The sequence below is a fragment of the Papaver somniferum genome, chromosome 2 (genome assembly GCF_003573695.1).
Source record: "Papaver somniferum cultivar HN1 chromosome 2, ASM357369v1, whole genome shotgun sequence".
NCBI classification, from domain to species: domain Eukaryota; kingdom Viridiplantae; phylum Streptophyta; class Magnoliopsida; order Ranunculales; family Papaveraceae; genus Papaver; species Papaver somniferum.
In genome coordinates this window covers 180542905-180557140 of record NC_039359.1, presented here as the reverse complement: position 1 = coordinate 180557140, position 14236 = coordinate 180542905, and the positions used below count along the sequence as shown (strand labels likewise).

The 14236-nt window shown below is 35.3% G+C and overlaps 1 protein-coding gene across 1 annotated transcript; it reads right to left on the bottom strand.

The window, feature by feature from the left end:
• Positions 1–403: 403 nt before the first annotated feature.
• Positions 404–4642, bottom strand: LOC113349925. The gene is made up of 5 exons (XM_026593973.1): positions 4352–4642; positions 1944–2116; positions 1333–1516; positions 926–1032; positions 404–788 (listed from the first exon to the last, which is right to left on the bottom strand). Exons 1-5 carry the CDS (start codon positions 4421–4423, stop codon positions 707–709), a joined length of 618 nt encoding a protein of 205 aa, XP_026449758.1. The 5' UTR covers positions 4424–4642; the 3' UTR covers positions 404–706.
• Between the last annotated feature and the right edge of the window lie 9594 nt (positions 4643–14236).

Here is a 14236-nt window from a genome sequence, read left to right as displayed (position 1 = left end):
TCTGTGGGTTTTTCAATATACGGGCACTTTATCAAAATCCTCAAAAACAATAGTTTGTTATTCAATAAAATGTAATTTTCATCTAAAGGCAAAAGATGTGGAAAAGTGAAGAAACGGAAGGGAAAAAGGAGGAGAATTTTGCTTTAATTGGAAAGGGGAAATCTTTGATTTATAGCAGCAAGGAAAAGTGACTTGCGTGAAAAGTGTGTGGATGGGTCTGCTTATCTGTAAGGATGTTTTGCCATGGAAGTGTTAATATCCAACTCACTTATGAATTAGTAAGTCGATTATGATTCTCTAGGCTCTACTTCCTAGATCTCCTTGGAAATCGTCCTGATAACATTTTCACTCTTCTAAGCTGAATATCTCAGCTGTTGCACCAAAATGAGAGAGAACTACAATCTGTATAAAATCCTAAATATCAAATTGTTGTCATTGATGAAAAGCTCAGAAGTTCACAGCTTGGCAGTTCTCCATTTAAAATAGAAGATTGAGAAACAACTGGAGAAGACCCACCTGCTGATTTACTCCACCAACCATAAATAACAATTTACACGACAAATACTCACAAATGCACCTGTTGAAACTTCTGTCCGTGTCTTTATTTTCATTTATTTGGTTTCGGGACTCAGGCATATAATACATGATTTTGTTTTCGACCAAGGAATCAGCTTTTGCTTTGAGAATAATTCAAGATCACCAAGTTCTATGCTTTGTGATTCTTTGCCATAGCATCAACGTCCAGTTCAACTGCAATCACGGGAGAGTCTTTTTGCATACTGTAATGACTGCACAAGGTTTAGGAGAAAGCATAAAAATGCAATGTCAACAAATATTTCTCAACAGTCATCAAATAAAAAGCGAATTAAATTTGTCCAAGATACTAAGATGCACTATCATATCATAATTCAAGACAGTGCATTACCTGTTCTGGACAGGTCCATGGTCCACAGCTGATCGCAGACAGTATATGACTCTGCCAACAATATCTGTCATAGGTACGGGGCCAAATGTTCGACTGTCCTTAGCTTCCTGTCCAACGAAACAAATTTTAGAGATGCAGTCAGTCACATGCAGAAGTTGAAAACGTATCTTATAAAATATATGAGGGGTTTGAAAATCTAACCCCTTTAAGTCGGTCTAATGTGCCAACCAGTTTTACAGAAGAACTGCGCAGATTTACTTCTTAAACAGTAGCAATTTACTAATCAGAAAGCTTATATAACTAAGGATAAGATTTGGAGTTGTGCCAAATCGTTTAAAAGAAACGTTGTTGGTACTAAAAATTATCTGTGATCATCTATACGTAACAAATAAGAGAATAAAATATACCTTGCCCTTCAGAGCTTCATTATCAGACAACACCCAACACTCATCCTTCTCAAGAATAAACGGTTCCTCTTTCTCAACAGTAGATACCATTTCATACCCTTCCACGGCTGCCAATCTTCTAACCAAGTGGCTGTCCGTTTTTTCTGGGTCCTTTAACACAACAACATCTCCAACAAAAACGCGCCTACAATAGAAACATTTATATACAGTAAAAAGCTAGCATAGCTCAAATACATCCACATACAGAAGTATAGTAAAGGTTTGAGATGTGAAACGCAAAATAGTTAACGTGGGGTGCATTTGAAACATATAACCTCGATAGATCCGAACACAAATAATGAATAAATTTTTTTTAAGAATAAATCCAGTTAGCAATGTGCTAAGGTTTCTAAAAGGGCTTTATGATATAAATCAAGGATGCTCAGTTCACTTGGTTTACATATGTAAGGAGAAGCTATGCCTAATATGCAGACAACTAAAGTTGTAGCTAGGAATCATAAATATGAATATTTTCTATCTACAGATGAAGTCAAGCTATAATTATGTTAGCAAAAAAATTTGAAGTCTCGACCAAAATAGACAAAAATCATTATTTAACACATCTCTATTACGTCGGATCTGAAACTGCTAGATGCCGAACAAGAAGTGTTCCCCCCTGTTCTGCTATAGTTGGAGCCATCTCTTTTCCTTTAGTCCAGTGCAAATATGTCATTTTCCCCTGGAACAGATGCTTCCAAACAGTATCGCCTACTTCTCTGTCGCTGATTTGACCTACTTGATAGCTCTGCGCCAGAACAAGACTTGATAAGGAAATCGCCTCAACGACAAAAAGTAAGTACCACATATCTTGATTGATGAAGGAACTGTGCAAGCAAATTATCACGTAGAACCAAACAGAAACGAAGACACAGCATAAAGTGAATGAAATTCTCTCCAGAAACCTACTAAAACATATCCTTGTAGAGATAATAACTATCATTATGTGCAAAATAGAACCTTTCTTTCTATGCTTCAAAAAAAAAAAATATATATTCATTATCATGATTTTTTACAAACTATAATCATTACAGCCCTTGAACTCGCACTGAAAACTCAGAAAACGAAAGTCTCGACAGGATGATTGGGTTTCTATTAGCTATATTGGGGGATTCTACGCCGCCAAAGGGTTCAAAGAACATGTACTCGGGAACAAGCTGGTAAAGATTCGAGTGGAAGTGGTGGCAGATTTTTGATAAGTGATCCATTTGATACTCCCATGGTGTAGGTTTTCCAGATCTGGCCACTTGGAATTTCAAAACAGTGCGCCAGAATTTGCTACAGTTAATATTTTGGTGAGGTGTCAAAGAAAATTGGTGAGCAATACTGAGATTAGCTAAGTAATCTTAAAAAGCTATAGAAAGTTACACTTCCCCATCTCCGCCAAGGACCTAAATTTGTAAACTGGATTTCTTTGTCTGAGCTAGAAGAGCAACAACTTCAGATTGTTCATGCATAGAGTTAACTTCAGGTGTGATAACCAAAATAGAGGTTCCCATTGTTACATTTCATTTTTAGAAAATTACTTATCTTCTTGCCATCAAGCAGTAATTTAAGCAGCCTTCAGCTGATGTAGTGTTGTGCATCTCTTGTCTTAGGAGGAAATTTACGTGTGAGAGTATGTGTCCTAACTCCTAAATTATTGGCCACCAGTCATTAAGCTATAGTGATGCTTCCGGAAACAAAGAATCGCCGGTACGACAACAGGTTATCAAGAATCAAGAAGCAAATCAAGAAGACAACAAGATAGTACATAAAAATAAGCAGGTATGAAAGAGGACCATTGTGGATCATCAACAGAAAACCGTAGTTCAACAACAAAAGAAATGGGCAAAGTTTCCATGAAAGAAAAGAAAAAAAAAACACACCCACACACCCACACAAAGAAAATGGCGAACTAAAAAGTGACAGCGTAAACCCATATTAGAATACATCACATAGAGACCAAGAAAGCAACATATTAGAAAATCAAGAACCAGCATTGAGAAAATCCATCATTAACCTATTCACACTATTAATATGAAGAAACGGGATTATCCCCAAATGAAAATGAAGAAAAATAGAGAATCAAAACAAAACAGACCTAAATATGGCAGAAGTAAAAGCCTCAAAGCTAGAAAATTGATCAACCTCTTCCAATTGTTTATGCATCAGCGATCAAGTACTTTAAAGGTTTATTCAATATTGAGGTTCTTACTTTCAGTCACATTTCATTTTCAAGATTTTAATTAATCCTGTGCACTTAAACACAGCAGTGTAACTTCAAAAAAGTATAAAGCTGATGTAGTCTCTCATGTCTTGGCAGGAAGTTTAAGTGCACGTTGTGTTTTTTTTTCTCAATTTTGGGGGCATTAAGCTATACTGATATTTCTAAAAGCAAATAATATAGCAGCACAGACAACAATAGGCAAGAGCCGAGGTGAAAAATCTACATGATAAGAAGATTATACAATAAACAGATTCGAAAGGAGACCATTGTGGAATTCACCGACACAACACTTCAGCTCCCCAATATAAAAGAAACGAGAGAACTAAAACAATCTATGAAAAGTAAAAACACAAACGAAATGCAAAACCAAAAGGTAAACCAATAAAGGAACATATCATGTAGAAATCAACAAAGAAACATACTAGGAAAACCTATAAATTTATGAACAAAACCCATCCATTCACACCCAACATTCTCATTAACAAGAGAGAATACCCGCGAAATTAGTGCACATAGAACATCAAAAAGTTATCGTTTTTATTGAACATTTTAAAAATCTCAAATCACATATCATAAAAACAAAAAAAAAGTTTACACCTTTCTCAATTACCATACCAAAATCAACACAAACAAATCACAAAAAAAAAGCCTACCCTAGAAAATAATCAGCAAATAAATCTACCCAGAATAAACAAAACCCCCCCAAAAAGATCCCAAATTTCTGCACAATCAACCAAACCCAGATGTGGAACGAGAGAGAAGTGAATGACTAACCTTCCAACTTAGAGAAAGAGAGTACTCAAACTTGCGTGCTATGTATCTACACCATGTCGATAAGGAAACCATTGTAACAAAAACAGAAAGCTAAAGCCTTTGACAACAAGAACCCAAAATCTATGGCAGCATCAGCTTCTTAATAAACCCTTATAAGTTTGTGAATGTCTCACTGACACAAGTTCAGTTTTTTAAAGAGGGGTTTTTAAGGGTTTTGTTTTAGCTGATGAGTCTGTGACCTAAACACAGGCGAAAATGCTTTAGTAGTTCAGTTTAGACTTCAGTTTTCCCCTTTTGAGATATGCATATGTACTGTTTGGATTCACATTGCTAACAATCTATACCGTTCAGTTAGTGGACCTCGACAAAGTCAAATTCGTAAACAGTAACGTACACCCTTGATATGTTTGGTCGGAGGAGTTTAGAGTCTAGACAGAGGAATCATACTAGTAAGCCTTGAAAGAGCTCCGCCTCGTCATCATGACGTAAGCCTAACTCTCAAATTTTCACGGCAACCCTTTGCAAATGCTATCTCTTGCAACCTTCGATTCTTCCGTTATTCAATTTATTTTCTGAACTTTTTACACTTTGATTTACATCTGTTACAGTTATTTTATCATTTCAATTAAACATTCCATTCAAGAATCACGAAAACATTCAAAGTTACTACCAAACCAATATTTCAGATCCTATTTCTTTAAACCTCATATATTACATTGACCTTAACTGGAATTACAAGATTACAATCAGCACGGGAAAGAGCCACTTTATTACAACCGATATCAACATCTGCAGTTACATCATTCCTTGCAAGGAAATTTTAGCTAATCGCATTAACCATATTCAGCATATTACCAAAAAAAGAATTTCATCAACACCATAACATTATCTCAAGAGAGACAACCGCCCATGCTTACAAAAGAAATACTTCTAAAGTTCATAAAAACAAGATAATGAAAACCACTACTCGATCCGGCTGATTTACACCAACATCATCACACAACAACGTGAAAAAACTTATCAGTAGCAAAGGACTAGTCTCAAGAATCAGAAAGACATTTTGTTGAAAAACTTGCTAATTATCTTTAAGCTTGAGATCAAACTTAAAGACACCAGTCTGTCTGATTCTATGGAGACATGTGCTTAGAATCCTCGTCCTCATCTTCACCATAACTTCTCAAACCATATTCTTCTCATCATCTCCTTCATCCCTATCACTGGATGCAGCAGGACCATACCCATCTGTTGCTTCCTCATCCTTCTCAGTCTCATCCTCATCCTCTTTCATGCGTGCCCCTTCGATCTTTGGATTTCTATAAGCATTTATGCCTTCTATCTTCTCTCCATCTTAATCGATGTATAACCTCTCTTGCATGGTCCTATAAAAGATTGAAGGATCTTCCTTCTCTGCCAGATATCATACCAATCATCCTCATCTCTTTCAGCACGTCTCTTTTTTTTTCCAGTTTTAGAATCACTCTCAATATCTTGGTAAGTTACCTCATCACCATTCTCAATATCTTATTCAGAATCACTCTCTGTCTCGCTATTCCTCTTACACCATGAATTCAATTTTTCATGTTTTGCTTCTCCCTCTTTGCTTTTTCCTTCAACAGTACATATTCAACAACATTTTCCTTCCTTCCAGTTGCATATTCAGCTTTGCGATTTTACTCGTTGTATTTCTCCCTTAATGTAATTCCTCAGATAAATCAACTCTTGGGTTTTTAGGGGTTGATGCTACTTTCTTGGCATGATTGTATGCACCAGAAGTATTCGCCATTTGGGAAGAATACTAATTTTATGATGTTCTTTTTTCCTATTTTGGTTTAATCTTTTATGATCTAAGAATTTTTCATCTAATATCCTGTTATAATCCCCCAAATATTGCCACTAATATCCATATGACGTTTGATTAAACGTCCCGTCTCTTGGTTATTCAGCCAATTCAAAGTCATGCGCACCCTTTCCAGACACTTCATTATTCGATAAACCCTTCATAACTGTCATTAAGAGGTGCATTGGTGGTTCACCTAATTTGTATAAGCTTATTCGGGCACTAATTAAAATCATTGATTTTATGCAGATTCAGGGATGGGCAGCACTTGTTGAGGGGCGAAATTGTTAGTCGGGGCAGGTTGGCAAGGCTGGTTGTAAACACACAAGCCATTTGGATTAACCCAAAAATTCAAAATATCAATACTCGTGGTCTATTTCTTTGCATAAACCCCAGTCAAGAGGTTTTCAGTGGAAAGTCAAAAAAAAAAAAAAAACGCTCCAAATTTGTTTCTTAGCACTCAAATACTTAATTTCAATACCTTAATCACGATCAGCATGTGCCATCAGTACTATTCTTTCCACAAAAAAGATAACCACATTTATTTCTCAACTACCTTCTTTTGTCTTATGCTGGCATATGTGATCTATGTCAAGCAAAATCTTTGTTCTCGTATCTTTGGAAGATTTTTTTTATTATCCATACCCTACCAAACTCATGTGAATAGTTGTACCCAGCTCTCCAGATCCCATCAGAAAAGTGAAGATAAAGTAGTTGGGTCTTCAGCCAATGATACTATGGTACATAGACATGTGAACAAAAATTTCATGGTTTCTCCAAAACTTCTCCCTTTCCAGTATAGGGATCAGTTTCAACCCTCTAATATTTCTCAATTTAAGGTTCAGTCTCCAATAGAGACTTTCATTTGTTATTACATGAACATCTTTGTGTCATGTTAGCATCAAAACATATCTTCACTCATCATATATCATTGTCGTATCCAGATATGCATGTATAAACATACCCCAACCACACATTTCAAAACTCAAATTGAACTAATTTTCTTTATTATTCTTAATTATTTTATTCATATGGATCACTTTAAATCTCAAACCTCCATCCAAACTTCAACCCTTGATATCCAAAATCTTTCATCTCAGATGGCTGAAAAGCTCACTTTACCTTCAACCCTCACTAAACCAATTTTCATTGACAAAGAAGTTGTTTTAGCTGAAAATGATAATAACTAAAAATGGTGTATGGTTGGGTATGTGTGCGGTGAAACTCTTGTTCCTACTTCGTCTATCAGATATCATATTTGCTCTCAATGGAAATTAGCTCAAACCCCAACTTTTACTACTTTCAATGGTCTAAGAAACAAATTTATTGTAAGGTATCTAGCTGAGAGTGATTCAATGGAGTAAATGAACAACGTCCCTGGTTTGTTTGCAGTTTCTTAATAGTCTTGAGAGTTATCCCATCTAATTTATGGACATAAAACTATCAAGTATCCTTTGCAGAAGAACTAATGTGGCTTATCTTATACAATGTTCCGAACGAGTGCATAGAATTTGAAGACTTACAAATACTTACTTTCAAACTTGGAGTGCTGATAGAAGCCAAGAACCATATGGAAATCACCCTTTGAAGAATAATGTTAAAGTTTGTGTTCGTATATCTGTTCAACGGGCTCTACCAGTTAGTATTTATTTGGTCGGTAGAAGCATAGCACAACCATTCCTTATTGAATGTAGATACTTCAAAGTTCCGAGAAACTTCTGTACTTCTTATTGCATTATTGATCATAAAGATGTTATTTTACCAGTATGGCTTGCTAAAATGAAGGAAAAAAGGAAGCAATCTCGTCAAGCACTAAATACACTCTTTTTGGAGTGTCCAAACTCATGATGCCTCACAATCCTGTCGATCAACCACCTCAGTAAGAAGCTGCAACAAATACTAGTGATTCTACAATGACTCCGGCAGATATTTTTCCTGATACTCATGATGGAAATCATATCGATGGTAAAGGAAAAGTTGTTGTCACTATTCAAAGTGCTGATAATTCCAATCAAGAATTCCCGAAGGATTGTTCCCAAATGGGTGCTTTTGTTAATTGGTCTGCAGCTCTAATTTTGTTTTTTTTTAAGTTGGTCTTGTTCTGAAACAAAATCCAACTTCTCAGAACAATAGCCTCCCTATTATTTACAAGAAAGTTCCTAGTCAGACTGATAAGCCAGCTGATTTGATTCTAACTCTTGAGTCTTCTAAATCGGGGTCGATTCACACCTCAAGCTCGTCAAGAAGATTCAAATCTTCGGCCATACCTCCTCAAAAGACTAATATCTCTAGAGAATAAGTTGTTTCTTTGGCTGCTGGACACGACGCTCTTTCTAATCTCAAAAGAAAGATTAATCCCAGAGCTGATTTCCAAAAATGTACTAGAGCTAGTTCTTCTACTTTATCCAGTATTGTTGTTATCCTAGAGAAAAATGATTCCCCTGAACTATATTACACCAATTTGTGCCCTCAAATTATAAAACTAGGAGATCTTCCAACTATCAATCTTCCAATTGTACCCTCAATACCCATTCCTTGTATATCCTTATGGTAGTTACAATATGCCTTCTGATGTTGCTCCAGATAACAATGGTGTCTGCAGTAAATCTCTCCATGAGGCTGCCAACCTGGATATCAATTCTGCTCAATGAACTAATCAAAGTGGTGGTTCTACTAATTCTCAGCTTAATGGTGGTTCTAATTCCACCAATCAGGTAAATACGTCTACTTCTCCCCCTCTGAATGCTTCCACTACTTTCATAAATCTTGAATCTATATTTATTTTTAATAATGTCAATATGTTATATTGAAATGTTAGAGGATTAGGGAAAAAAATCTTCCAACAAATAGCTAAACCTTCTTTGTAAGAATATCAACCCTGATATAGTCTTCCTTTTTGAAACTAAAATGAAGAATGATATTGCTGCTAGAAAAATAAGAAATATGGGTTTAACCTGCACCTTTAATGTTCTTAGTATTGAAAGCAGTGGTGGCCTTGTTATGGCTTGGAAAAAGGAAATTAATCTTAACATTTTATCCTCTAGTTTGAGGGGCATCTATGTCACGACTAGTGATATTATCCACTCTAAACTTTGTCATATTCACTTCGTCTATGGAGAACCTAATAGTATCCTCAAACAAGCCTTTTGGGACAGTCAATGTCAGATGTCACCAATACATCCTAGTGAACCTGTTTTTTTTTTTTTTTTGTAGGAGATATTGATTCTTTTCTAGGCACTGAAGATAAGAATGGTGGTTTAGAAGTAGATGATTCTGATTTCCTTAATCTTAGGAACTTCTGTAATGTTTTTTCTCTGCATGATCCTGGTTTTTATGGTCCTAGGTTTACTTGGTCTAATATGCAACAATATACTGATCTCATTCTTGAAAGATTGGATAGATGTCTGATTAATCATATTGCTGAACAGTTATTCCCTAAACTTTGTGTTAACAATCTACCTAGAGACTCCTCTGACCATTGCCCAATGCACATAGGTTTCAACTTTGTCTGCATGCCCAAACCTTTCCACTTTATGTCTATGTGGATTGAGGACCATACTTGTAGAGAAATTATAGCAAATTCTTGTTATATCAATGTTGTGGGACCTCCCCCCCTCCCCCCCACCCCACCGCGATATAAACTACAAGAGAAACTCTTGAATACAAAAAAATAAAATAAAGGTCTTCGTGATTGGAATAAATCCTCATTTGGAAATATCCAAACTAATATATCTACCACTATGGATGAGCTTGTTTAGATCCAAACTTCTAATCCGTATGACTCTAGTTCTGTCTATAGACTTAAATCCAGGTTGGAATACTTACTGGAAGGATAAATCCAAAGAGGCGTGTCTCTTAGAAGGAGATAGAAACCCTCTCTATTTCCATAGAGTTACACTTTTCAGAAGGAAAAGAAATGACATTAGTTGGATTAAAAATGCTTCTGATACTATTCTAACTGATATATTTGTTGACTATTTTAAATCTATGTATTCTTCTCACTCTCAAAATTTTCACAATGAAATTCTTCAAGATATCCCTGAAGTTTTCAGATGAGGATAATTCTCATCTGAATTCTCCTCTCACTTCTGAGGAGATTAAGAATATTGTTTTTCAAATGGGTGGCAAGAAGGCCCCATGAAAAAATGGTTTTGCGAGCCTTTTCTCTTAGAAACATTGGGATATTGTTGGTCAAGCGGTTACTGATATGACCCATACTTGCTTCAGTACAGGGCATATAGCTAAAGTCTTTAATCACACAAATACTCCTCTTATTCACAAGGTCCCCCTAGCTGAGCTGGTTACTCAATATAGGCCTACAAGGATTTGTAATTTTATCTATGTGATCTCTTCTAAAACTCTGGCTAATAGACTCAAAACTTTTATGGATAATCTTATTTATCAAAATCAAAGTGCCTTTGTCCCTAAAAGGAGTATTTTTGATAACATTCTCCTAGCCAATGAGGCTATCTTTGTTGTTAGCCGCCATAAGAGTACCAATGGCATTGCTGCCATCAAACTTGATATGTATAAAAGCTTATGACAAGCTGGAATGGTCTTTTCTTGTAAAAGTTTTACAAAAAATGGGTTAGTTTGACCACTAGGTTAAGCTTATAAACCAATGTCTCTCTACCGTTTCTTATTATGTTCTTCTTAATGGTAACCCTACTTGTGTCATTAAACCGGAGAGGAGTCGTAGACAAGGAGGCCCATTGTCTCCCTATTTGTATATCATCTTCTCCTAAGTTGTGTCTGCCTATACTGATGCTCTTACTATGAAGGGTTTAGTTGAAGGTATTAAAGTGTGTAAAGATGATCCTTCTATGACACATCTTCTTTTCGCTGATGATTCTTTAATTTTTTTAAAAGCTACCATTAGAGATTTTCAAATTATTAAAGAGTACCTTCAAAAGTATTGTTTGGATTCTAGTCAGGAAATCAATTTTGATAAATCTGGTATTTTGGTACTCCTATGGTTTTCAAGCTTCTAAAATCCAAACTCATATGGGTATTCTTCAAGCTGTTGATGCTAGAATTTCTATTTGGTTTCATAAACTTTTGTCCCAGGCTGCTAGGACAACCTTGATAAAAACATGTTGGTCATGCTATTCCCTTTTACCAAATGGGTGCTTTTCTTATCCCCACGTACCTCTGTAGGAAGATGGATTCCCACTTATGTAAGTTCTGGTGCGGAGAGACTCTAGACCCAAAAGATAGGAAACTACATTTCTTAGGTTGGGATATTCTTTGCTCTCCCAAATCTGAAGGTGGGTCAGGTTTTAGGAAAGTTGACTTGAATAATCTGGCTATGCTGGCCAGAAATGCATGAAAAATTATAAAAAATCCTAATTGTCTCTAGTATTGGTTAAGCCTAGAATGGTTAAACCTTTTACTTCCCTATAATGGTTAAACCTTTTATTTTCCAGTATTTGTTCTTGGACTTGGAAATGTCTTCATGCTATTAAGGAAATGATTAAACCTTTTATTTCTTGGATTGTGGGTGTTGGTCAGTTTATTGATCCATGGTGTGATAAATGGATTTCAAATCTGGGATCCGCCACACCAAACCCTCTTGTCCCCCCAGACCCTAATATTAAAGTTTCTTATTTCATTGATTCTTCTACTCGGTCCTGGGATGTTAGTAGACTCAATATCCACTTTGATGATGTTTCTGTTGAGAAGGTCATCTTCATTCCCTTAAGCCAATTATGCACTCCTAATATGAGGGCTTGGGATCTTTCAAATAATGATAGATTTACTTCAAAATATGCCTACTTGGGACTTAGAGGATTTAGGTCTTCCCCTTGTAGTAACCTTTAGAAGTGCATTTAGAAAATCAGAGTTCCTCATAGAATTCAAATCTTCACTTGGAAAAATGCTTGAAATGTTATACCTACTAGGATTGTTCTGAATACTAGAATGCCAACGAATGTTGTTGACTATACTAGATGTCGTGACCCCAATGACTCTGTCATGCATGCTTGGTTCTTTTCCCTTTTGCTAGTCATGTCTAGTTTCTCTCTTCTCTGTGTGTAAATACTTAGGCTTTTATTAATAAATATTTTCTTAATTGGTTGATGTTCAGGTTAATTGAACCTACTTCTAAACTTCCTGATGAAGCTCAATATTTGTTTGTCACTATCCTTTCGTCTCCGTGGAGTAGTATAAATAATCTAGTTTTCCAAAACTCTAAGGAATTGCACTATGCTGTCTTAAATAGAGCTAGAGCCATGATTTTGACTAGGAAAACAAAACTTCATATCCCTTCTTGTATATCTATTGTTTACCTTGACAAATGGATGCCCCCACCTATTGGTTGGATAAAATGTAATACTAATGGTGCATTTGATGATATTTCACTGGATAATGGTGCGGGCTATATGATGAGAGATTTCTCCAGAAAAGCTTCCTTTTGTGCTTCGATAATTTTTGAAGTAGAGTCTGCTAAAGAAGCTGAAGCTAGAGTTACTTGGGCTATTTTGAAGAAAGCTTTGGAACAAAATATTACTCGCATTATCATTGAAAGTGATGAAAGGAACTCATCAACCGTTTTTCAGCTTGAAAATTTGATGGAGACTCCAGAACAGATGTTATCTTTAAAGACATTCAGTTTTTCTCTTATAGTTTAGTAGCTTGTATCTTTACTTTTCAACCTGGACTTTGTAACTCTGTTGCTCATGAGCTCTCTCAATGGGCTAAACCAAACAAGTCCCTTATATATTGGTATGTGCCTCTAGTTTGGCTTATGCTAATCCACCATAAAAAAAGTTTTAGTCACTGGTCCAAAAACATGTTGTTCGACCAGATCTTTTACTCTCTAATCCAGCACATGTGCGGGTAATTGAAGACTTTTCAACTATATACCAAATCTACCCTTCTACAATGATATATAACGAGAGACAAACTCAACATCGAATTCTGTTTCTTTCTCTCTCTTTTTTCTTCATCTCAGATCTGAGTCTCTTGCTCTCTGCTACTGCTGGTTTTTCTCGCTCTCTGTTGCTGCTGCTATCTTTCAATTGTTAGGTTTATTTCAAATTCAAATAAGGTATCTTTACTATAATCATCTTCTCTGTTGTTGCTTTCTGTTTCTTCTCGTTTTTTTTTCTTTCTTTTTTTTGAAATCATGGTGATCAGATAATTTGTCTATGATGTACATTGTTCAATTTATTTCTCGATTAGTAACTAATCGTTTTACTATGATGTACATTGTTCAATTCCCTTTTTGTCCATTTTTAAGTAATTTTGGTGATGTTTTTTTAATATGATTTTGTAATTGAGATATTTTTGTTCATTGATTATCGTTTTTGTTTGTTTGATATGATCATGTAGTGCAGAAAAGTCAGATGCAAAGATTCGTTATAGAAAAGTACTCTTTTGAGTGGTTTTTGTTTGATTTTTTTATTCTGAGTGTTGTAATGAATCTATTTTTGTTCATTAGACAAATCATGTAGTAATTTTGTATGTTTGATATAGCTGCAATTCATTAGCATGCTCTTTTTTTTATATGGTCCTGCTATACATATAAATACATACCAAAATGTATAGCACATATACATTCAAAAATACGGTACATATCAATATGTATTTTATATGAACTGCATCAATAGATATACAATGTTGATATTTATCCTATAGTACATATCAATACGTACTGCATATAACATGCTCTTTTTTTGATATGATCCTGTAATACATATCAATATATATCAAAATGTATAGCATATATCCATTCAGAGACACTGTACATATCAATATGTATTCTGTATGAACTGCATTTATAGATATACAATGATGACATTTATCATATAGTAGACATAAATACATATTGCATATGCTCTTTTTTTTGATATGTTCATGTAGTACATATTAAATGTATAGCGCATATCCATTTTAGAGACACACCACATATCAATATGTATCTTATGAACTGCAAAATACACATTTTTCCGACACACTGTGTTTTTTTTGTTAATCTTATATCATTTTTTAAAGGGTCAACATGTCCGTCGTTGGCCACCATCAGATATTTCTTACTACTCTCATGT